The following is a 23,483-nucleotide window of genomic DNA, read 5'->3' on the forward strand; positions in this document are numbered from 1 at the left end:
AGAGATAAAACTAGGCAAAACTTGTGGATTTAATTTAGTACATTGATCTTTTGGAACAAGGCAAAAATCATTAAAACTTTAAAGATAGAGAAGTGACATACTCAATATTTGCATTTTGATATATCACTCTAGTCTACAGTTTGAAGACAAGGCAGACTGCTTATGATGAAAGAGATTACTAACCTACCTACTGAAGGTGCTAGAAGACATGGTCTGGTTTAGATTATCAGCAGTAAAGATTAAAAGAAATATACATATAATTCTTACTTTCATTATTTGTCTGTATATTGGCAAATAGTATTTTAAAAATGAAAGTATTTCAAGATAATACAAAACATGTTTTTCCTATGTTAATTTTTAAAAATTTTAATGAAATGATAAGGAAGCCAAATAAATATGAACTAACAGACATTCACCAGCTCAAGTTAAACTATGCTAAAAATTCAAGAAAAGAATGAAACTCATTAGTAGTAGCAGACAGCTTTCAACTTACCATTTTTCCAATCATCATTACATAAGGTCCTGCCTGTTGATTTACAGCTAGAAAATCTAGCAAACGCACATACCAAAATATTATGTTAAGACAGTAAATTAATCTTCCAGCCACAAAAACATGATTATCATAGGCATTCTCAAAGTTCCACTTTGCTCCATATCTTAGTCCAAATCCAATGAAGAAAGAAATTATGGCAATTGTGTCGCTGACATTGAAGTAATCACTGAACCACACTTTAATCTTCTGGCTTATCTTCCCAGCTTCTGACATAAAGATCTGAAAGTTTAACAAGATTAAACAAGTTTCACTTTCTTCCTATAAAACATACAGCTTTGTGGCTTAGTGATAGAGTGCTTTTCTAGCATGTATGAAGCCCTGGGTTCAAGTCTTCAGTCCCACATAAACAGAAAAGGCCAGAAGTGGTGTTGTGGCTCAGGTAGAGTGCTAGCCTTGAACAAAAAGAAGCTTAGGGACAGTGCCAGGCCCTGAGTTCAAGCCCCAGGATTGGCAAAACAAAACAAAAACCATACAATGTTCATTACATTATCATAGAAATTTATTTACATTTTAATGTTTCAAAGTGCTTTTAATCTGCTATCTTGGTATTTGATGAAGCATTTAATAAACCAAACAGTAAGATAGCAGAGGTAAACACTTCTAATCAATGACCTGCTCCACTGAGACCACATAATTAAGAAGCCAAAATCTTGAATTAGAACACTCGGCTTCACACTTGCCAGGTGCCCTATCAGTTAAGCAGTATCCCCAGTCCCATAAAACAATTCTGTAGACCTGTTTTATTTTAAATTGAGATGGTAGTTAGACATAATTAAAAGAGTATTTTTCATAGATACCATATGTGCAGAAAGTAAATAATTCAATAGTTTATGTTGCTGTATCTAACTTATTTTAAAACATACACTATTTCTCTTGAATATAATAGAAAACACGAGAGGAATGATACATTCACAGCTTAAATACTTAAGTTCTAAATATTGAAGTCTTCCTTTTGTGCCACTAATGAAATGAAATCCTATCTAAGAAGGTGAATTTCCTTCGAGACCCATGTCCTACTATCCTGTGGATCCTCTGCTAAAAAAATAGAATCCAGTCTGAAACAATGCCTTTATAATTGTACAATTAAACAATACCTTCTAATTTAGTGTTATAAATGTGGGACAGTACTATATCACAACTCTGTGATTTGTTAGTAACCTGACTATAGAAAAATTAACAAAAACCATTATTTTTTGCCCAATTTTTACAGGAATAATGCACTGTATTAATATGTAAGATCTTACCTATATGGGGGTTTGATCATACAGAAATTAGCAAAGCAGTCTCTAAATAATGAAACACGCACACACACAACCCCCCATGTTCTATACTTCTGTAATCTTACCACCCACTGGAATTACAAACACACATACCCACATATACACTTATAATGAAACAAGAAAGAAAAAGATCCTCCATATATACAGTAAGTTACTAGTAGGACAAACTAAACACATACCTCACGGACTTTCTCAATGGCATAGGTAAAAATATAAGCAATAACAATCCATTCTTGAACTGAAGGTAACTGTTCCATTTGTACAAGAACTACAAATGTATAAAGCATCAGAAATCCTAAGTATGCCAGCTAATAAAAAAAAGACATAAAGGTCATACAAATGAAGTTAATAACAGAGCAAAACTATCATGGACATTTTCATGAATTACACAAACTTATCTGAGCACTATGGTAGGCTAGGGAAATAAACTACAATAAAGAAAAAAGAAAATAGAAATTCCTACAGCCCCTAGGGTTGGCTATTTTTAAGTAGACATTCATTCATATGAGAAAAATGTGAAAACCCCCACATTATTTCTACTAGTTGGAATAGAATTTGAGGGACTAGATAACTGGAATACACATTACCAGCACGAAGGAGGGAAGAATAAGAAGTTTCATAGTGAGAAGGAAATGACAGATTAGTCTCAGGTTAATGGGCATGAGAGTGAGTGAGAAAACAATGACTGAAGGAACAAATTCTGTTTTTGTTTTGCTTTTTGGGGTCCGGTCATGGGGCCTGAATGCTGTCCCTCAGCTCTTCAGCTCAAGGCTAGCGCTAGCCACAGAGCCACTTCCGGCTTTTTTCTTTATGCTTATGTGGTGCTGAGGAATCGAACCCAGGGCCTCATGCATGCAAGGCAAGCGCGCTACCACTGAGCCACCTTCCCAGTCCTGAAGGAACAAATTCTGAAATGCTTAGCTTAGCACAAAGCCATTTGTAGTTTTAGGCAACTGTTCAATAGTGATAAAAATAAAAACAAAAACAACTTAGGAAGTGGCGCTGTAGCTCAAGTGGTAGAGCGAGCGCTTACCTTGAGCTGAAGAGCTGAGGGACAGTGCCCAAGCCCAGAGTTCAAGCCCCATGACCGACAAAAAAAAAAAAAAGACAATAAAAATAAAAACAACTTGAGAAACACGGAGAGACCTTTCCTGGGAATAGGGAGTCCAATGTTCCTTCACTTAGACTCATTCCCTGGTTCAAAGTGGGGGCTGATAATCATGCATATCATATAGCATGTCCACTTTGAAGAGAATGAGAGAATGACATAAAGAGCCAACTAGAAGTTTATAATAACTATACAACACATTCTGACATTCCCCCATGCGTATATGCTCTGTAGTATGCCAGTAACTCATTTTTCTATACAGTGAGAGAAAAGTCAATATAGTAATATAGCAGGTAATCAAGCACATCATTAATACTCTTTATTATCATCAGCAACTGCAAATAGAACTACTAAGAAACTTCCATATATTATTTGCATTATAAGATACAAAGAGGGGGCTGGGAATGTGGCTTAGTAGTAGAGTGCTTGCCTAGTATGCATGAAGCCCTGGGTTTGATTCCTCAGTACCACATGAACAGAAAAAGCCAGAAGAGGTGCTGTGGCTCAAGTGGCAGAGCGCTAGTCTTGAGCAAAAGAAGCTCAGGGATAGTGCCCAGGCCCCAAATTCAAACCAGAGGACTGGCCAAAAAAAATAAAAAATCAGCTTCTTTTGGTAAATCTTTCAGCGTTATTTCTATATTATTTATATTTGTTACTCACTTGGAAAGACCTATTGCTATAAATTATCTGTTCAGTACATTTTTATTTCCAGTTAAAATTATGTTAGTATGTCATTCTAGAACTTAGTAAGGTGGATGTGAAAGAAAGCCAAACTTATTCTAAATAAAAAATATATTTTTATTGATCAAGATTAGGAGTATAGACTCTTAGACCAAAGGTTTCCTAAAACAGACCTTTAAAAACCATCATTCTCCCCTAGCACCAAAACAAGACAAAAACCATGCACATACAATTTAAAAACATACCGTGTTGAACCAGAACTTTACAATTGGTGCATGATAAAAGGCATAAAACTTTCGTGTGATTGGAAGCTTTTTTGATTTTATATGTATTTCCATTTCATTCTTTCCTTCATTACTGTCCAAAATCTTTACTTCTTTAAACACTTCCTAAAAATAAAAATACATACATATATTTATTGTATACTGATTCACAATGAACATATTTACAATGGAATGTCACTTTCTTACCATCGGGATCTCTTCGGTTATGTTTTGAAAGTTGTTTTCGCTATCTTCCATTGTCATCTGATGGGCATCTTGAGATTGTGGGATGTGAGACATTTCAGCCTTGGTTTTATATTCCAGCATTAATATGGCAGGTGGAACTAAAATGCTTAGTATGACCTACAATTTTCAGAAACAGAAAAATTTGCATTTTAACATAAATGACATTTGAAAACACAATAGAATCATTAGATTAAGTTATCCTGTGATTGTTAGCCATTTGCTGTAGAAGTATAGGGGCGAAATGAATTTATTTATTTTTTGTCGGTCGTGGGGTTTGAACTCTGGGCTTGGGCTCTGTCCCTCAGCTCTTCAGCTCAAGGAGAGCGCTCTACCACTTGAGCCTCAGCACCACTTCTGGTTTTCTAGTGGTTTTTGGAGATAAGAGTCTCACGGACTTTCATGCCCCGGGCTGGCTTTGAACCGTGATCCTCAGATCTCAGACTCTTGAGTAGCTAGGATTATAGGTATGAGCCACCGGCACCAGGCTGAATTTATTTTTTTATATACTACATTTAGAGGTTTTGTTTTGCTAGGTGGTACTCTAACCCCTTGAGCTACTCCCCTTACATCTTTTTTTTGTGTGTGTGTTGTTACTCAAATAGTTTCATTGCTTATGCCTAGGCCAGCCTGGACCAGGGTCCTCCTATTTATGTTTCCCACATAGCTGAGATGACAGGTGTGCACTGTCATGGTCAGTTTTTTTACATGTGGTCTCATGAATTTTTGCCTCCTGAGTAGCTAGGATTAGATGTGTGAGCCACCATGCCTGGGCCAGATTTAACTGTGTTATAATGTTGACAGCCCCAAATATTTTAATCACTTTAGACTAAATAAAATCAGGTTACATTGTGCACAGAAAATATATTTTTTGTTTAAGCAAGATTCAAGAATTATAAAGGTGCTAGTACTTCATTTTATCTCTTATCTCTTTGTAAGTGCTCCATGTTGTAACATGATTTGTATTTCCATTTATAACTAAAATGTTAGTATTTTTCATTTTAGAAGTTAGCAATGGGGATGGAACTAAGCCAAGCTTATATGTTCCCACCTCTATAAATATATTGCTTATTACATATTACTTGCAAAATCTTTCTTATTTTTTTTGGTTGATCATGGAGCTTGAACTGTAGGCCTGGGCACTGTCTCTGAGCTCTTCAGCTCAAGGCTATAGTGCTCTACCAGTTGAGTCACAGTGCCACTTCCAGTTTTCTGGTAGTTTATTGCAGATAACAGTCTCATGGACTTTCCTGCCCGGGCTGGCTTTGAACCGTAATCCTCAGATCTCAGCCTCCTAGTAGCTAGGATTACAGGTGTGAGCCACAGGTGCCCAGCTTACTTGTAAAATCTTAAAAGCATAACAAATCACAATTGTGCAAGAGGCTTTGTTACTTTTTCATCATTATTTCAGTAGAAGATATTTGTTATCCACTTACAGCAACTTAAACTATGCTTCCTACTACATTTCTATAAGAGAATGATGTAAGAGATCTAAGATGTAATGATGTAAGAGAATAAAAAAGGAAGTTTCAAGTATCATCTCTTATTATGAAAAAAAGAAAAGACCAGCCATTGTTTTCAAACTTTTGACTTTTAACACTAAACATATTTGTATACTTAACAACAACTATGGATATATGGATACAATCATCCATAAGCTCAGAATTTAAAGTATCCTTTCATAAGGCAGTAACTTTTTTCATGGCTACATTTAATGTCAACATTCCCCAACATCTTTTGCCTTCATACTTCTCATTCACAGAAGGCCAATAGCTAAATACACTTGAATAAAGTGTGTTTTATTATAAACACACACATTAAATAGGTAAATATATGAATATGAAACAATATATATGTATACATGTATACGTACATGCATATATATTCCTCTATTCTTTATATCTAATTGCATACATTAAGTCAAATTATTTCTAAAGTGTACCTTATACCAGGAATTTTTCCTCATATTCAGCCTGCCCATCCACATATCAGATAACAACATTTGTGTACAGGTATGGGCTACAAAAGGCCTAAGTCTTGAAGAAACTGCTAGCTTCAAGCAGGTTGAATTACTCCAGTTTTTCAGTTCATAAGTGAGTAATTTCATAGCCATGGTTTCATCTTGTCTGAAGGATTGTTCCAGTAATTCAACTGCAAGCTGACCAAAATCACTACAAAAGATAAAGACCAAAGTATACTAAAGTTAACAAACTGCAGTGGGGTTTCTTTGTTGTTTTCTCTTGTTTTGTGCTGGGAATTGAACCCATGGCCTTCAGCATGCATGCAAGCACTCTTCAACTGAGCTTCATCCCTCAGAAGTTCTATAATCTTAAAAGTTTTTGATATTTTCCAGTATTATTTATGGAATGATGAGCCATTAAAATTGTGGCAGCTCTGTGTTCAGAAATTTATGACTATGGAAATCACTATTTAAAAAAAAAAGACTGAAAAGGTAAAACCCAGCATCCTTTCTCTTGGTCTTAAAGAACACTGTATATACAGTTTTGTTGGAGACAAAACTGACAATGATACATTCATTGTCTTTACATCTTATTTCAAAGAAAAAAAAAATTGGTGGCTCCGTAAAGAAGAGAATAATGGGACCAGGGACTAACCTAATCAAGAGAAGTATGAGTCTTAACTCTACACTAAGTAATCCCAGGATCTTTATGTAAGTTATTTTCAATATAAATTGTTCATTTCCAAAACATCCCACTTGGGGACAACAAGATCTAAGTGTCTATTATAAAACATCTTCAAGTATTTTGATAATCCTGCCAGGCAGTGTTGGCTCTGCCTGAAATCCTAGCTACTCAGGAGGCTGAGATCTGAGGATTGAGACTCAAAGCCAGCCAAGGCAGGAAAGTTCGTGATGCTCTAATCTCTAATTAATGAGACTGAGGTCTGAATATTGCTGTTCAAAGCCAGCCAGGGCAAGAAAATCCATGAGAATGTCATCTCCAATTAACCACTAAAAAGCTCAAGTGGTAGAACACTAGCCTTGAGCAAAAAAGCTTAGGGAGAGTGCTCAGGCATTAAGTTCAAGCCCCAGGACAAGTATGCGTACACGCACACGAGCACACACACTCTCACACTCTCACTCTCTCACACACACAAAATACTTTGATAATGCTTCTCCAAGTAAACTGTTAACCACAGGAACTACTTTATTCTTCTATGTATGTGATTCTATCACTCCAACTGTCTTCCTAGGTTGGAATGTAGTTCATTTCCTTAGATTACCATATACCTCTAAATTTACTTCCTTTCCTTACCATTCCAAACAGAATTCTTACTCTAGTTGCTATAATTATTAAACTACCTCTTCTGGCATATTTTGCTTTCTTGCCGAAATATTCAATTCTTAAATGTCAAAAAAGAATACAATAAGGTATGACTATTAGTATTATTTTGGTGGTACCAGTGATTGAACCGAGGGCCTCTTGCTTGTTAGACAAGTCCTGTACCACTTAAATCATGGCTCTTTTCGTTTTTTAAATTTGTTTTTTAGGTAGGGTCTTGCTTGGGTGAGCTTTGAAAGGGTTCAAAGGTAGATCATTAATCTACCTCCCAAATAGAGGGGATTACAGATGTGCACCACCAAAACCGGCTGTTTCCCAACTAAAACAACAAAACAAGAACAACAAAGACATGCTGCAAGCTGGGCACTAATGACTCACATCTGTAATCCTAGCTACTCAGGAGGCTGTGATGTGAGGATCTTGATTCAAAGCCAACCTGGACAGGAACGTATGTAAGATTATCTCCAAATAACCATCAGAAGTGGAGCTGTGGCTCCAAGTAGTAGAGTGCTAGCCACGAGCACAAAAGCTAAGATACATTGTCTAGGCCCAGAGTTCAAGCCCTATGATTGACCCCACCTGCATTACACATACATATGCATTTTCTCTTCTCTTCTCTCATTGTGTACATAGCACTGTTACATTCACTCAAACATCGTTTTGCATTTTTAAGTTGTCAGAGGATAAAACAGCACTTACTTGGAATACTGCTTGAGTTCTTCTGAAGTGTCATCAACCAAGTCACTCTGCTTTGCTTCATATGCCATTGAGCGATAGATCTTACAGGCAACCAATGCTTTAGCCATTGATTCTTCACCATGCTGCCATAAGAAGCGGGCCATGACCTGCCTCTTCATAAGGCAAGCCCAAATTAACAATTCATTAAGTGGATAAGGAAAGCGCTTTGTTTCTGGATCATCAATATCCACAATTTCATCTTTGGTTCTTTTCTTCCTTCCTTCTTCCATACTTGTATCAATCTTCAAAGGAAAATAAACGTTGAAAGGCTCATTATAGTAAGGTCATGCACCATTCATGTTAGTGTAAATTTTTGGGGGGGATCAAGGCAAGCAAACTACCGCTTGAGCCACAGCGCCACATGTCGTTTTCTAGTGGTTTATTGGAGATAAAAGTCTCACAGACTTTCCTGCCCGGGCTGGCTTTGAACCGTGATCCTCAGATCTTAGCCTCCTGAGTAGTTAGGATTACAGGCGTGAGCCACCAGCGCCAGGCTAGTGTAAAATTTTTATAGGATATTCTTTTCTTAATCCATTTTTGCTAAAATACCATTTCAACAAAAAAGCCTATACTAAAAATTTCATAAACTGAAGAGCACACTATTTCAATTACTATAGATAAAATTTAATTTTAATGAATACAAGTTTAAGTAATCCTTTGTTGTGTATATTAAAAACTTAATTATGAAAAGCTTAATAGAATCATTAGTTCCTAAAAAATGTGCATGTAAAATATGAAGATTCAAGGATATGAATTATCAGTTGGGTACCAATAGCACACATTTGTAATCCTAGCTAATCAGGAGCTTGAGATCTGAGAATCAAGGTTCAAAGCCAGCATGGGCAGTCATAGCTGAGAGCCTCATGAGGTATGGCTCAAGAAATGGAGCATCAGCCTTGAGCAAAAAAGCTAAGCAGGAATGAGAGGCATTGAATTCAAGTGCATGTATACATGTACATATGTGTACATACACACACATGTGCATGCACACACACACTCAACTATTCCAAATCAAAAGATAATTCTCACTAAAATAAGTAGTTTTTATTTAATAATACTAAATAAAGTACAAAGTCAAAATCTAGAAAGGGTATTATTTACATTAATACAAGTGGTGAACTAAATAAACCTATTCTCTTTGAAAAATATAAACAAATATACCTTTGGTCTGTAGGGCTGTGCTGTTTTAATGAAATGATTGTGCCTTGTTTTTTCCTTTTTATCTGCTCTATTGCCAAAAGATTCATGGCTCTTCCGCAACTGGGGAGTGCTACTGGAAGCATTTCTGCCAGATCTCTGAAAATGAGAGCTTATTAGCACTTACAGATTTAAATCTGCTACAGATTTGTAACAGACACATTATAAAATTCAAGATATATATGAAGAAATGTCTGGATAAGTTCATAAACAAAATATTTAGGACTTAAGATTTTGATCATAAATGCTTTTTCATTTTTGTTTCCCCCTTTTTTTTTTGAGACATGGTCTTTCTACTACATGATATAGTCCAGGGTAGACTCAAATAATCCTTTTACATCAAATATTTTTAATAGCCTCTTGGATGCAATCTCTTAAATTTTACTTTTAATCACTATTTTAATTTATGGTATTTAGGGCCTTAAGGCAAGCACTGTACCACTACAGCCATTTCTCCAATCCGTTTTTGCTTTATTTTTCAGATAGGGTCTTACTAACTGTCCAGCTGGCCTCAGACTACAATTTTTCTGGGAATACAGTTGTGAACCACCACATCTAGCTATTCTTTGAGATAGTGTCTCACTAACTTTTTTTAACCTGGGCTGGCCTTGAAATATGACTGTCCTATCTCTACTGCCCAAGCAGTTGGGATTACAGGTATGAACCACTATACCCAATCACCTAATGTAAGTAGCTCTTTTTCTAAATTGTTTGAGGTGCTGGGGATTGAAATTAAATGCTCATACAAAATATCCAAGTGTTTTACTACTTAATTACATCCTATCCAGCCCTATAACCTCTTAACTAACATCCAAATTGTATGTGTTAACTTTTTACTATTTTTCTGTACAAGTTAGGCAGATAGCAACATGTAGCACCTCACTTGCTAGTGTCTTACATTCTCTTACAAAGGGACTTTGAGAGCTTATCTGGAGGCTCTAGCCACGGGGGCAGCTTCAGCAGAGAAAGATACAAGGGGAAACGTCTATCTAGCCAGATTACCACAATCAACCTAGAGATCACAGGTGGCAGAAGAAGCAGCTAGATCACTTTCACATCCTAAGATGTGTGGATTAACTCCAAAACACACATACCAGCTTCCCCCCAAAATTTTACATACCCGGTTACTTCCACCAAGACTATTATATATTAACCGAAAACGCTTCCGAGTGTAGGTGCATCTGTAGGTTCCTCCCATAAGATATTCAATAACAAGTCCTATATCAATTAGAGTGATCTTATATCCTGGAGGAAGATTTCCCTGGAAACAAAAAATCAGTTTTTAACAGATATATAATATTCTATAATATTTACATGCCATGCCCACAAGAATGCAGGTCTACTCTTCAAAATGAGAAATGTTTGTTTCAAGAAGAGATTAGCCAGGCACTGGTGACTCATGACTGAAATCTTACTACTCAGGAGGCTGAGATCTAATGATTATGGTTCAAAGCCAGCCCGGGCAGCAAAGTCTGTGAGACTCATCTCCAATTAAACACCAGAAAACCTGAAGTGGCACTGGGGCTTAGGCCTTGAGCTGAAGCGCTCCTATGAGAAGTTAGGATTATAGGCATGTACTACGACCAATACCCACCTCAATTAACCAAGATGAATACTGTTTCATAAAGAAAAGTAAATCTGTATTGGATACTAGTAATTTAACTGACTATAAAATTGGTGACAAAGTTTAAAACTTTTCTTTTTCTTTTTTTTGTATTAGTATGAGAGTTTGAACTAAGGGCCTGGGCACTGTCCCTTAGCTTTTTCACTCAAGGCTAGAGTTTTACCACTTAAGCCAGCTTTTACTAAAAACCACTAAGTTAACGGGAAAATAAAATCTCACAAAATTTTCTTGACCAGAGTGGCTTCAAATCATGATCCTCAGATTTTTTTAAAAATAATTTTATTTAATTTTTTTGTTTATGCAGTACCAAGGAATCGAACCAAGGATCTCTCATGCATGCCAGGCAGGCACTCTAATACTAAGCCACATTTCTTTCCTGATCCTTAGATCTTAAGTCTCCTGAATAGTGAGGATTATTGTAAGCCACCAGTGCACAGACACATTTAAAATGATTAATTCACGATGAATATAAACAGAAGAACAGAATCAATTTAGTGACCGTGGACTAACTTTAGACTCTAACAATGAATTCAGTCACTACCAGTGCTAGAAGGTTTCAAGAAGAGAAGTATTTCAGCTTTTCAACCATCTAGATCACCACTTTGTAACCCTCTATTTCATTATTCACTATCTTTTACAAGGGGACAAATTTCTAGTGAACAAGTTTTGCTGAAAGTCAATCTCAATGATCTTCTGTTTATAGACCAATAAACATAAAATCTATCATACTCTATCTGGATGACTAGAAGTCTAGGCAATCAGTATTCATTTCATAAACTCTGTTGCTTAATTTTTTTGTCAGCTTTTGTTTTTTTCTTCTTTTTGTTGGTCGTGGGGCCTGAACCCTGGGCCTGGGCGCTGTCCCTCAGCACTTCACCTCAAGGCTAGTGCTCTGCCACTTGAGCCAAGGCACCACTTGTGGCTTTTTCTGCTTATGTGGTGCTGAGGAATCGAACCCAGGGCCTTATGCATACAAGGCAAGCGCTCTACCACTGAGCTGCCTTCCCAGTGCTTCTTTTTGTTTTTGATTTATTATACTCTACTTTTCTGTTAACACAAATGTTACCCTTATTTTACCTTGTTCAAAAGGCTGTCATTTTAATGCTTTTTTTTTTTTTTTGGTCTGAGATCAGGACTCCAACTCTATCTGATCACTCATTGGCTGGTGTTCTATGAATAGTGACACTTCTAACCCGGTAATTTGAAATTTTTTTGTAAACAAATCATGTATAAATGATTTAACAAAAAAAAAAATTGTTCAAAAAATAATTTCTTACCTGTTTGACATCTCGAACAAGATGAAATAGCATTGGATTAGTTGGACCTTGTTTCTGAAGGGAGAAAACATTAAGAGCCGAGCATTATTTTCTTCTAAAATAAATTAAAACATTCTTCCTTTTATTTCCATTTTCATATAAAAAGCTTTTGCTGTTTTGGAGTTATTACAACAATGATAAAGACACAGTCTTTATCAAAAAGTTAAAAATTGGGCTGGGAATGTGGCTCAGTGGTAGAGAGCTTGCCTAGCACGCATGAAAGCCTTGGGTTCAATTGCTCAGTACCACATACACAGAAAAAACAAGAAATGGTGCTGTGGCTCAAGTTGTAGAGTACTAGCCTTGAGTGAAAGCATCTCAGGGAAAATACCCAGGCCCTGAGTTCAAGCCCCAGGACTGGCAAAAAAAAATGTTAGCCTTCTTCATAAGGCAAGTAAGAAAATGCCACTGCTTTTAAATGAAGCCAGGCATTAAAACATTTGCAGAAATGTCGTTTTTTTTTCCCTCACCTATTTTGTTCTTCTTTAAGAATGTGTTATTGGCTAGGGTATATCTCAGTGACAGAACACTTCCTGAGGCCCTGGGTATAATCCCCAGCATGCACAAAAAAATGCAAATGTTAATATGTAATAAATTCATTATTGTTATTTTAATACAAATTAACAGATATTTCAAAAATCTCTCTTTTACACTCTAGCATGGTAAATGCCAATACATATAAATAAAAGCATTTGAACAGTACCTCAAAGTCCACAATAAGGGCTGGGAAGTTGGCTCAGTGGTAGAGCGCTTGCCTTGCATGCCTGAGGCCCTGGGTTGGATTCCTCAGCACCACATAAGCAAAGAGAAAAAAAGCCTGAAGTGGCACTGTGGCTCAAGTGGTAGAGCACGAGCCTTGAGCTGAAGAGCTGAGGGACAGCGCTCAGGCCCAGAGTTCAGGCCCCACAACCGGACCCAAAAAAAAAAAAAGTCCACAATAATTTTTATTAAAATTAAGGGTTCTTAACAAAAGCTTGAATATCTCTTCTTTGTTGTAAATATCTCTACTTTGTTTTACAATTTTAAAAAGTTTAAAACTTTAATAATTCATGCTGAAAGTACTTATTACCTTAACAACTTTGAGTTATACAATTAAAAAAATTACTTGTGTTACTAATATAGTCAATTTTCATTTACTTTTTGGGGAGGAATTTCTCGTCAGCATAATGAACAATCCTTTTAATTTTCACATCTGATAACCAGAGACAACATAGTGCTACCCAAGTTCAATGTAACTGCACTAAATACTATTAAAGTAAAAATCTAGGAGGCAATAAATATATAAACCTCCTTCAAATGCAATGTATAACTCAGAGAGAAAGATGGAATTTTTTTTTTTTTTGGTCAATTGTGGGGCTTGAACTCAGGGCTTGGGCACTACCCCTCAGCTCTTCAGCTCAAGGCAAGTGCTCTACCACTTGAGCCGCAGCACCACTTCCAGTTTTCTGGTGGTTTATTGGAGATAAGAGTTTCACGGACTTTCCTGCCCGGGCGGGCTTTGAACCGCAATCCTCAGCTCTCAGCCTCCTGTGTAGCTAGGATTAAGGCATGAGCCACTGGTACCTGGCTATAAGAAAGACTTTCTAAGAAGGGTAAGTTTTCACAAGCCCTATGTAAGAAAAATAAAATGAGTAGGCTAAAAGAGGACATCATATCAAATCATCAATGTAAAAAATCAAAACAGAGAAACTATGTATAATTTTTCCATAGACAGGAAATTGTTTGCTCAACAATCACAAATATTGACTTGCTACTTTTAATGAGTATAAGAGAGGGAAAGTGAGTTAGGACTGTTACGTTTGTATCTTTTTTTTTTTTTTAATGGTTACTTGTAGGGCTTGAACTCAAGGCCTGGGCACTATCCCTGAGTTTCTTTGTGCTCAAAGGCTAGTGCTTTACCAATCAAGCCACAGTGACACCTCTATCACTTTTTATACGGCTGTGGTGACAGGGAGAGCTCTCCAAACATAAAAAGGTTTCAGAATGTCATATAACCAACTCATCAGAAAACTGGATGCCTTTGCCCCATATAATACAGCTAGACATTACCAACAGAAATAGGTATGTTCAGTTAAAATAACATTTCCTAAAGATGAAATACTTTTTCAAGCACTTACAGTGTTGTAAAGTTCTTCCAGTCTGGGAATGGTAAGGAATTTATGCATGCTTACTCCATTTTCGATAAGAAGTTTTACAAATGCAACTCTATCCATTACAAGAGCATCAAGCATAGCTTGTTCCAAGGATCCAACCTAAAAAAGTATCAAAACTAATTAACACATTTCACATATTCTAATTGTTGGTCTAATTCTAATTTGTCAGTCATGGGACTTGAACTTGAGGCCTGGGTGCTGTTCCCTAAACTATTTCACTCAAGGCTAGTGCTCTACCACTTTCAGCCATAGTGTCACTTGCAATTTTCTGGTGATTAATTGGAGATGAGTCTCACAGACTTTACTGCCCTTGCTGGCTTCAACTGCAACCCTCAGATTTCAGATTCCTGAGCAGCTAGGATTACAGATATGAGCCACTGGTGCCCAGATATTGCTCACTTCTAAATGTAAGTCTTTATAAAGTACCTACTTGTTCCTAAACAATTTTAGGACAAAATTAGAAAAGATGAAACTGGTGTGGTAAAATCACTCCTGTAATCCTCTCTACTTGAAAGGCAGAGATGGGGAAGATCACAGTTTGAGCCTAGCCCAGGCAAAAAAGTTAATAGGGGGCTGAGAAGGTGGCTCAGGGGTAGAGTGCTTGCCTTGAATGCATGAGGCCCTGGGTTGAATTCCTCAGCACCACATAAGCAGAAAAGGCTAGAAGTGGTGCTGTGGCTCAAAAGGTGGAGCACTTGCCTTGAGCTGAAGAGCTGAGGGACAGCGCCCAGGCCCAGAGTTCAGGCCCCATGACCGACACCAAAAAAAAAAAAGTTAATGGGATCCCCATCTAAACAAATAAGCTGGGCACTGTGGATTATGTCTGTAATTCTAGCTATGTAGGAGGCTTAGGCAGATTGTGGTGCAAGATCACATCAGAAAAATAAAATGTAAAGAAGCAGAAAGACAGAACGGAAAGGTAGGGAAGATTTTGTGTGTGTGTGTGTGTGTGTGTGTGTGTGCGTGCGTGCGTGCGTGCGTGCGTGCGTGCGTGCGCGCGCGCGTTCTCTCAAGTCCTTTCTATAAGAGAACAAATGGGAAATGTGAGGGAAAAGGCCACGAAGTCCATCATCAATTAAATTCGGAAAAAAATATTTTAGAACAAAGGCTCCCGATATTTTTGAAAAAAGGAGATGAAAATTTTACTAATAACAAGCCATTACTAACTTTTATGGGGTAGGGCTAACGGATACCAGAAATCCTGCAATATGCTGGACATCATTCAAGCAACAAGTGTCCCACAAACCACACAACTTCCAGTGTCCTGCTGAGGCACATGAGTGAAAAAATGAGGCCTTGCTAGGCGTCGGTGGCTCACACCTGTAATCCTAGCTACTCAGGAGGCTGCCATCTGAGGATTACAATGCAAAGCCAGCCTGCGTAGGAAAAGTCCATGAGACTCTTATCTCCAATAAACCACCAAAAAACCATTAAGTGGCGCTGTGGCTCAAGTGGTAGAGCGCTCGCCTTGAACTGAAGAGCTGAGGGACAATGCCCAGGCCCAGAGTTCAAGCCCCATGACTGACAAAAAAATAAATAAAAATGGGGACTTCTGCTTTATACACCTGAAGGTTGGGTGCTGGTGGCTCACGCCTAAGGAGGCTGAGATCTGAGGATTATGGTTCGAAGCCAGCAGCAGCAGGGCAGTCCATGAGACTGTTCTCTCCAATTAAATACAAAAAAAAAAAAAGCTTGAAGTAGAACTGTGGAACTGCGGCTCAAGTGTTAGAACACTAACCTTCTAGCCTTGAGCACAAAAGCTCAGAAACAATGCCCAGGCCGTAGTTCAAGCCACAGGACCAGCACACACACACACAAATTTCAGACACAACTACCATGCAAGTCAGGCAAAGACAAAATAGTACTTATATACAAATAATTCACTCTTCCCCCTCCCCATATACATAGATGAGGTCTGCACTCAGAGAATTTCCCATAATTATTGTAATTTGCTGTTTACATTTATTTCATAGATTTAAAACAAAAAGATCTAGCTTATCATATCTGTAAAGGTGGTGTGATGTTCTAAGGGACAGATGAAATGAACAGACACAGACATGTAATAAAAAACTTACTAATAACAAGGCTGGAAATACAGTAAACAAAACTTTTCATACTCATAAAATTTACTTCTGCGTGATAGAAAAAATCATAAGTAGTAAATGAGAGACTGCAGAAGAGAGAGGTCTAAACATCCAAAGGAGTAATGAGTTCTCTTGCAGTTATAGCAAGAGTTCTAAGAGTTCTGAAGATACATGCGAATATGCAAATTCTATTAAAAAAAAAAACAGGTATTATGAAGCAAAAATACTTTGTTAAATTCCAAAATGTTTTGGATATTATGGAAATGTTAAGTAATCTAATTTTGCACTAGTGGCAGAAAGGTAAAATGTGAAGTTCTAGCAAATACAGCTCTAGCAAATAATTAAGAAATTGGTCAGTATCTATAGGGGAATAGGTCCAGGATCTCAGATACCAAAAGTCAAAGGTGCTACTTATATAAAATGGTGAAGTATCTGCATATGACATACACATATCATGGCTGGGAAGGTGGCTCAGTGGTAGAGCGCTTGCCTTGCATGCATGAGGCCCTGGGTTCGATTCTCCAGCACCACGTAAGCAAAAAGGAAAAAAGCCGGAAGTGGTGCTGTGGCTCAAGTGGTAGAGCGCTAGCCTTGAGCTGAAGAGCTGAGGGACAGCGCCCAGGCGAAGTTCAGGCCCACCGGACGCCCCCCCCCAAAACAAACAAACAAACAAACAAAAATGACATACACATATCCTCCAGTAATGTAAAGTCATCTTTTGATTACTTGTAATAGCTAGTAAGTAACGCTGTTATCATTCAGGAAGTTACAAGAGAAAAAAAAGTCTATACAAGTTCAGCACAATCATTGTAAGTGCAACAACATAGAACACAATCTTTGGCTAGCTGAGTCCAGAACACGGAACTTGTGCATATGAAGGGACCACTGTACTTAGTTTAACTGTATAGATAAATTATTTACATACCAACCATTGCTGTCCATACACAAATACATGATTTTTGGCAATGTCAACTCTATCCCATGCCAGTGTAAGGATCAGCTGGTCAAATGCAGATGCATTAGTACCTAATTGAATAAAGAAAATAATTGTCAAGTTTTTCTCCATTAATACAAGAACACTTCTGAAAGCTCCCTACCACCCTTTAACTTACACAGCAGGTGCCAGCCACCATTCTGAAGTAGCCTGCCTCAAAGAGATAAGATTAACCCCAGGATGGAGAACTTTTGTTTTTCAAGTACAGAAACTACACAGTCTCTCATTGCAAACAATTCAGAATGCAGAAACTGAGAAGAAAACAAAGAGGATCTGTTTCTATCACAGAGACAGTACTAATAGAATTCAAAAACTATCTTTTCAGGTACTTCTCTGTGTATATAGAAGCTCATTCATAAACTTAATTATTTATTTTTTAAAAAGCATCATATTACATGAAGTATTCAATAGCTTGAATTACACACTTTTCTATCAGACCTTAGCTCTAAACAGTGTAGATTCATTTTGTGTGTTTATACCTTATTTTTTATTTTACTTATGTGCTAGGGGCTTGAACTCAGGGCGTAGGCACTGTCCTTGAAGTTTTATGATCAAGGCTGGCACGCTAGCACTTGAGCCACAGTTCTACTTCCAGCTTTTTGGTGGTTAATTAGAGGTTAAGAGTCATATATACTTTCCTGCTTAGGCTAGCTTTGAACCTTGATCCTCTGACTTCAGCTGGCTGAGTAGGATTACAGTAATAAAGCACTGGTGCTCAGCTGTATTTGTATTTTTTGAAGGTGAACTACAATTTATTAAACAATCACTCCAATTAGTAGGCAATTGGGTTATTTTATAGTTTTTGCCACTTATATTTTAGTTCACATGTTTAATGATTTAAGTAGGATTACTCTGTAGAATATAAGAGTATGCACTTTAAGGCTTTTGCTATATTTCAGAAAGTGTGCATCTACCAATATGACTCCCCGTTTAGCATGCTGGTGGAGTAGGAATGCTTCTATGACCTCTTGCTCTATCTACCCCTGTCACTTCAGAGCAGACTTATGGAACATCATTTTTGTTTCTTCTTCTTCTTCTTTTTTTTTTTTTTAAGGTCTGAGACCAGTACTTGGACTCAGTACCAGCTGCTTTCACTCTCTGGCTAACACTCTCCAACTGAGCCAAATTTTCAGTATGTTTCTTTTTCCTCTTTTGGTCTGAGACTAGGAGTTGAACTTGGTACCTGATGCTTTCATTCATTAGCTACTGCTCTACCAACTAAGCCATGCCTCCAACTCCTCATCTTTGTTTCTAACTTTTAAAGAGATTTTTCACTGTTCTATCAGTTGATTGTCTGGTGAATTACTGAGAAAGAAACAGTACATTGTGCACATATATCAGTTTCTTAGTTCTTGAATATACCACTAGTTTTCAGATTTTTCCTTAAGAAAAGAAGTAGCAAATTTAAGAAGTTGTAACTAATATATATATCTATTGACCAAATATCAAACTACTTTTAGACAATTATTTCCAGCTGGTTAAGAATGTGAAAATTCTTAAAGAGCAAATTTTAATTAAATAAATCTGGAACAAACTATAAACTATAAGTAAACCTTTATAAACTTAAGTTAACTTAAGTAAACCTCTAAGATAAAAATAAAGTTATCTATAGCAATTACATTCATCTACTGTGTCTTTCGTGAAGAAAACATGAAAACTTCACTTCCTATGTATTCAGGCAAATGAAAATGTCCTTCCATTAAATAAATAGGCCAAAAATTAAAGATACCAGTTTTGGAAATCTTACCTTTTAACAGTGCAGTAAGAATTGCTACATCTATATCTTGATGTTCTTCTGATCCAATGTGGAAAACAGTAATCTGTTTAAAGATTAATTCATAACATTATGCATTTGTAATTTAGAGGTAAGCATCATAAAAAGAAATTTCAAAGTATGTGTATATATGTATATATGTACTATTTACTACATTTAATTATTTACTTATATTTATATGTGTTCACATAGATTTATAAATCTATAGATATAAATATATATTCAAGGAAAAGAGCCTAGAAATAACTTCATTTCAATCCCCAAAAACATATCAGGAAATTAAGGCTTTATCATTTATCAAATTACTTCGTTTCCTCATATAGGCACTTTTTAAAAAAACAAATTTGTCTGTTATAAGAGGCAGTAGCATATGAAATAAGAATATAGATTGCTTGTCAGCTAAATCCTCTTGCTGTTCTTTCCACAGAGTAAACACTTATTTATGTAGCCTAGACAGGTGTTGAACTTGTCTCCCTCATACTAGGATTACAGGGGAGAGCCACTACACCCAAACTCATATATACATGTATATTCTTGGATGAGAAATTTTTTGTTCCATCTTTTAAATATATATGCCTTTAAAATACTTGAAATGAAATACTAGTTCTTATCTAGTGTCTATAATTTTAATTTGCAAAAAAATTATAAACAAGCAAAATATTCAGTTAGCTCCACCTTACAGTATAAAAAATTTACAATGAAAGCAAACAACAAATCAAATCATGGTATCTATTTATAGAGCAGTTAAAAACTTTTATCTCTACAAACTTAAGATGTTTACATGACTGAAACTAAGCAGGACGGATATTTATTTAATAGCCTAAAACCTCACTCAGTAAAATTGTTTTAAATATTTTCCCAAATACTTTGTTGGAAAAGGCATGATTAGCTCTACATTTCTTCACTGATACTAGACACCATCTGTTGCAGCCTAAGTTTGAAACTTTTCCTGAAAGAGAAGTATAAAGTATACAGTCCTGGGCTGGGAATGTAGCTTAGTGGTAGAGTACTTGCTTAGCATGAAGCCTGGGTTCAATTTCTCAGTACCACATAAACAGTAAAAAACCAGAAGTGACACTGTGGCTCAAGTGGTAGAGCACTAGCCTTGAGCAAAAGAAGCTCAGAGAGGGGCTGGGAAGGTGGCTCAGTGGTAGAGTGCTTGCCTTGCATGCATGAAGCCCTGGGTTCGATTCCTCAGCACCACATAAGCAGAAAAACTCGGAAGTGGCACTGTGGCTCAAGTAGAGCGCTTGCCTTGAGCTGAAAAGCTGAGGGACAGTGCCCAGGCCCAGAGTTCAGGCCCCACAACCAACCAAAAAAAAAAAAAAAAAAAGAAGCTCAGAGACAGTACCCACACCTGACTTCAAGCTCCAGGAATGGCAAAAAACAAAACAAAAAAAACCCACAGAAACAAAAAACAACTACAGTCCTATGCCATCACTCAGTATGAGAACACTATATATAAATGACATCTTAACATCTAAACTTTTAAATTAAAAATGAAAGTACTTCAGCAATTTAGAATGTACTTTATTTTTTTTTTTGGGTCCGGTCGTGGGGCCTGAACTCTGGGCCTGGGCACTCTCCCTCAGCTCTTCAGCTCAAGGCTAGTGCTCTACCACTTGAACCACAGCGCCACTTCTGGCTTTTTTCTTTTTGCTTATGTGGTGCTAAGGAATCGAACCCAGGGCCTCAGGCATGCAAGGCAAGTGCTCTACCGCTGAGCCACCTTCCCAGCCTATTTTTTTTTTCTTTATTGAGATTAATTACATACATCTCACAAATTCCACAGTATTGTGGGATGGTGATACTTAGCTAAAGTCACAAACACATTTTAACCTTCATAAGGCGATCTGTCATTATCATGGCCTATAAAGCTTGTGAATTCTACAAACTTGGACAATACAACTATTTCTTCCAAATTGGGTGTTATGTACATTTCTTTCCTTTTGCTCAGTGTGAGCTGTTCCCTCTTTCTCTCTCTTTCCCTCCCTGCCATTGCTGCCCTTGAGTTGCTTTCATTTCCATCAATGTCCAATGCTGCTGATGGGCCCTCTGTTTTATTTTTTCATCCATTTCCCTCTGATTCTGTACCCTCCTCCTAGCTTCCCTCAGACACGCAAATGTATATACTATATGTGATGTCAGGAACATGGAGTCATCTAAAACTGATGCAACAATGGCTGGGAAGCTAGCTCAGGGGTAGAGTGCTTGCCCTTGTATACATGAGGTCCTGGGTTTGATTCCTCAGGACCACATAAGCAGAAAAGGCCGGAAGTGGCACTGTGGCTCAAGTGGCAGAGTGCTAGCCCTGAGCTGAAGAGCTGAGGGGCAGCGCCCAGGCCAGGCTCCATGACCAAAAAACAAAAAAACAACAACAACAAAAAAAATTGATGCAACAAATTAAGAAGAGGTCCTTCGTTTCTTGAGTCCTGTTTACTTTGTTGTATCTCCTTGCATTTTGAATTTAACATCCGCCTATCAGGGTAGAATGTACTTTAAAAGAAATAAAATGACTAATCTGAAATCTACTTACAAGCTCTTTTTTTTTCATACACTCCATCAGAGTCTGAAATAAATGAACTGCTTCACTTTGGCCAAAGTTAAATGTTTTTTTGATGGTTGAAATAATATCAGGCTCTGCTGCATCAGGAAGATTCCTGGTACAAGAGGAAATGCAACAATTCACCGATTTCACCTCTCATTAGCTACATGACCCCAATGAAGTACAAGCAGGTCCCTGAAGACCTGGAAATTTTGTATTAAAATTAAATATTTGTCTGAATGAAACTATCTTTTCCTCTAAGAATACCCATTACAAAGCTATAAGGGATTTAAAAAGAAAAAAAAGGAATGATTTTCCTCTAGAATTACTTCATGAATGTTTTTAACAAAGTATGTATTGTAGTATTAGTAATTATAAGATATTGTACAACCAGGTGCGAAAGATAAGATATCATATAACCAGGTGCCAATGGCTTACACCTGCAATCCTAGGTACTCAGGAGGCTGAGATCTGAGGATCATGGTTCGAAGCCAGCTGGGGCAGAAAAGTCCTTGTGAGACTGGAAGTGATGCTATGGCTCAAGTGGTTAGCCTTGAGCACAGAGAGGCTCAGGGATAGTGCCCAGGCCCTGAGTTCAAGTCCCACAAGTAACCAAAAAACAAAACTGTGTGTGTGTGTGTGTGTGTGTGTGTGTGTTACATAAACTCAAATTTCAGGTATTACATTCTATAAGGTTATATTCCAAAGTTATCTATGTTCTATAAGGTTAATAAACATCAATACACTTACAAGGCTCAACTATATAGAAAAAATATGAAAATTCACCATGATGTCTTCTTCCCAGTGTCTTTTCATCTGCATAGCTCTACTTCTGACCTTTAATCACCTTTAACTTGTACAATTTTTCAAGATATCTTTTTACATAGATTATCCTTTTTGTTTTTACATTAAAAAATGTCCTCGCACACACACATTGCTCAACATATTCTTTTGTCCATGAAGACATTTTGGAAACCCTCATAAATCTAGAATACAGGTCCTATCTTTAATCAGCTACAAACTGTCCCATTGTGTAGTAGACCACAATTTATTTATTCACACTTGTTCTGACAGATGTCCTATTTTGTTCTTATTTTTTACTCTTACAGGTAATCCTGTATCAAGAAACTTTGACATTTTTTTTTTCCACAGATGTTCATCTGTAGGAACAATTCCCAGCAACATTCTTCTAAAGGAACAACTGCCTTCCAAGAGGATATATATTTCAATCCTTCCAGTAACATACAAGACTATGGCAGTAAGCCTTAAAAAAATCTTATTAGCCTTGCACCAGTGGCTCACGCCTAGCTACACAGGAGGCTGAGATCTGATGATCGCGGTTCAAAGCCAGTCCAGGCAGGCAAAGTCTGTGAGACTCTCATCTCTAATAAACCACTAGAAAACTGGAAGTGGTGCTGTGGCTCAAGCCATAGAGCACTTGCCTTGAGCTGAACAGCACAGGGACAGTGCCCAAACCCAGAGTTCAAGCCCCATGACCGACCAAAAAAAAAAAAAAAAATCTTATTAAACTTGAGATTTTAATGTTAATAAAATGCTCAAAGGAATCTGAATATCTGAAAACCACAAGCCTCTTTAATAAGGCTATTCAATTTCTGACACTCAAGATA

At 37.1% G+C, this 23,483-nt stretch overlaps 1 protein-coding gene across 4 annotated transcripts in view; it reads right to left on the reverse strand.

Moving 5' to 3' along the window:
* The window catches only part of Trpm7 (transient receptor potential cation channel subfamily M member 7), a 78,796-nt gene that overhangs the window by 30,263 nt on the left and 25,050 nt on the right, over positions 1-23,483 (reverse strand). For 2 of the 4 annotated variants that reach the window (XM_042687525.1, XM_042687526.1), the window contains exons 9-21: positions 21,847-21,970; positions 19,284-19,356; positions 17,468-17,568; positions 14,423-14,557; positions 12,267-12,320; positions 10,486-10,626; positions 9,330-9,464; positions 8,130-8,410; positions 6,071-6,299; positions 4,093-4,248; positions 3,868-4,011; positions 2,013-2,141; positions 567-772 (exon numbers count right to left, since the gene is read on the reverse strand). In XM_042687525.1, coding sequence (XP_042543459.1) covers positions 567-772; positions 2,013-2,141; positions 3,868-4,011; positions 4,093-4,248; positions 6,071-6,299; positions 8,130-8,410; positions 9,330-9,464; positions 10,486-10,626; positions 12,267-12,320; positions 14,423-14,557; positions 17,468-17,568; positions 19,284-19,356; positions 21,847-21,970 — 1,908 coding nt within the window. Of the gene's footprint in view, positions 1-493; positions 773-2,012; positions 2,142-3,867; positions 4,012-4,092; positions 4,249-6,070; positions 6,300-8,129; positions 8,411-9,329; positions 9,465-10,485; positions 10,627-12,266; positions 12,321-14,422; positions 14,558-17,467; positions 17,569-19,283; positions 19,357-21,846; positions 21,971-23,483 lie in introns of all 4 variants that reach the window. The other 2 variants (XM_042687524.1, XM_042687522.1) reach the window with 1 other exon arrangement.

The sequence above is a fragment of the Dipodomys spectabilis genome, unplaced genomic scaffold (assembly GCF_019054845.1).
Source record: "Dipodomys spectabilis isolate Male_0828 unplaced genomic scaffold, ASM1905484v1 ptg000108l, whole genome shotgun sequence".
Lineage (NCBI taxonomy): Eukaryota > Metazoa > Chordata > Mammalia > Rodentia > Heteromyidae > Dipodomys > Dipodomys spectabilis.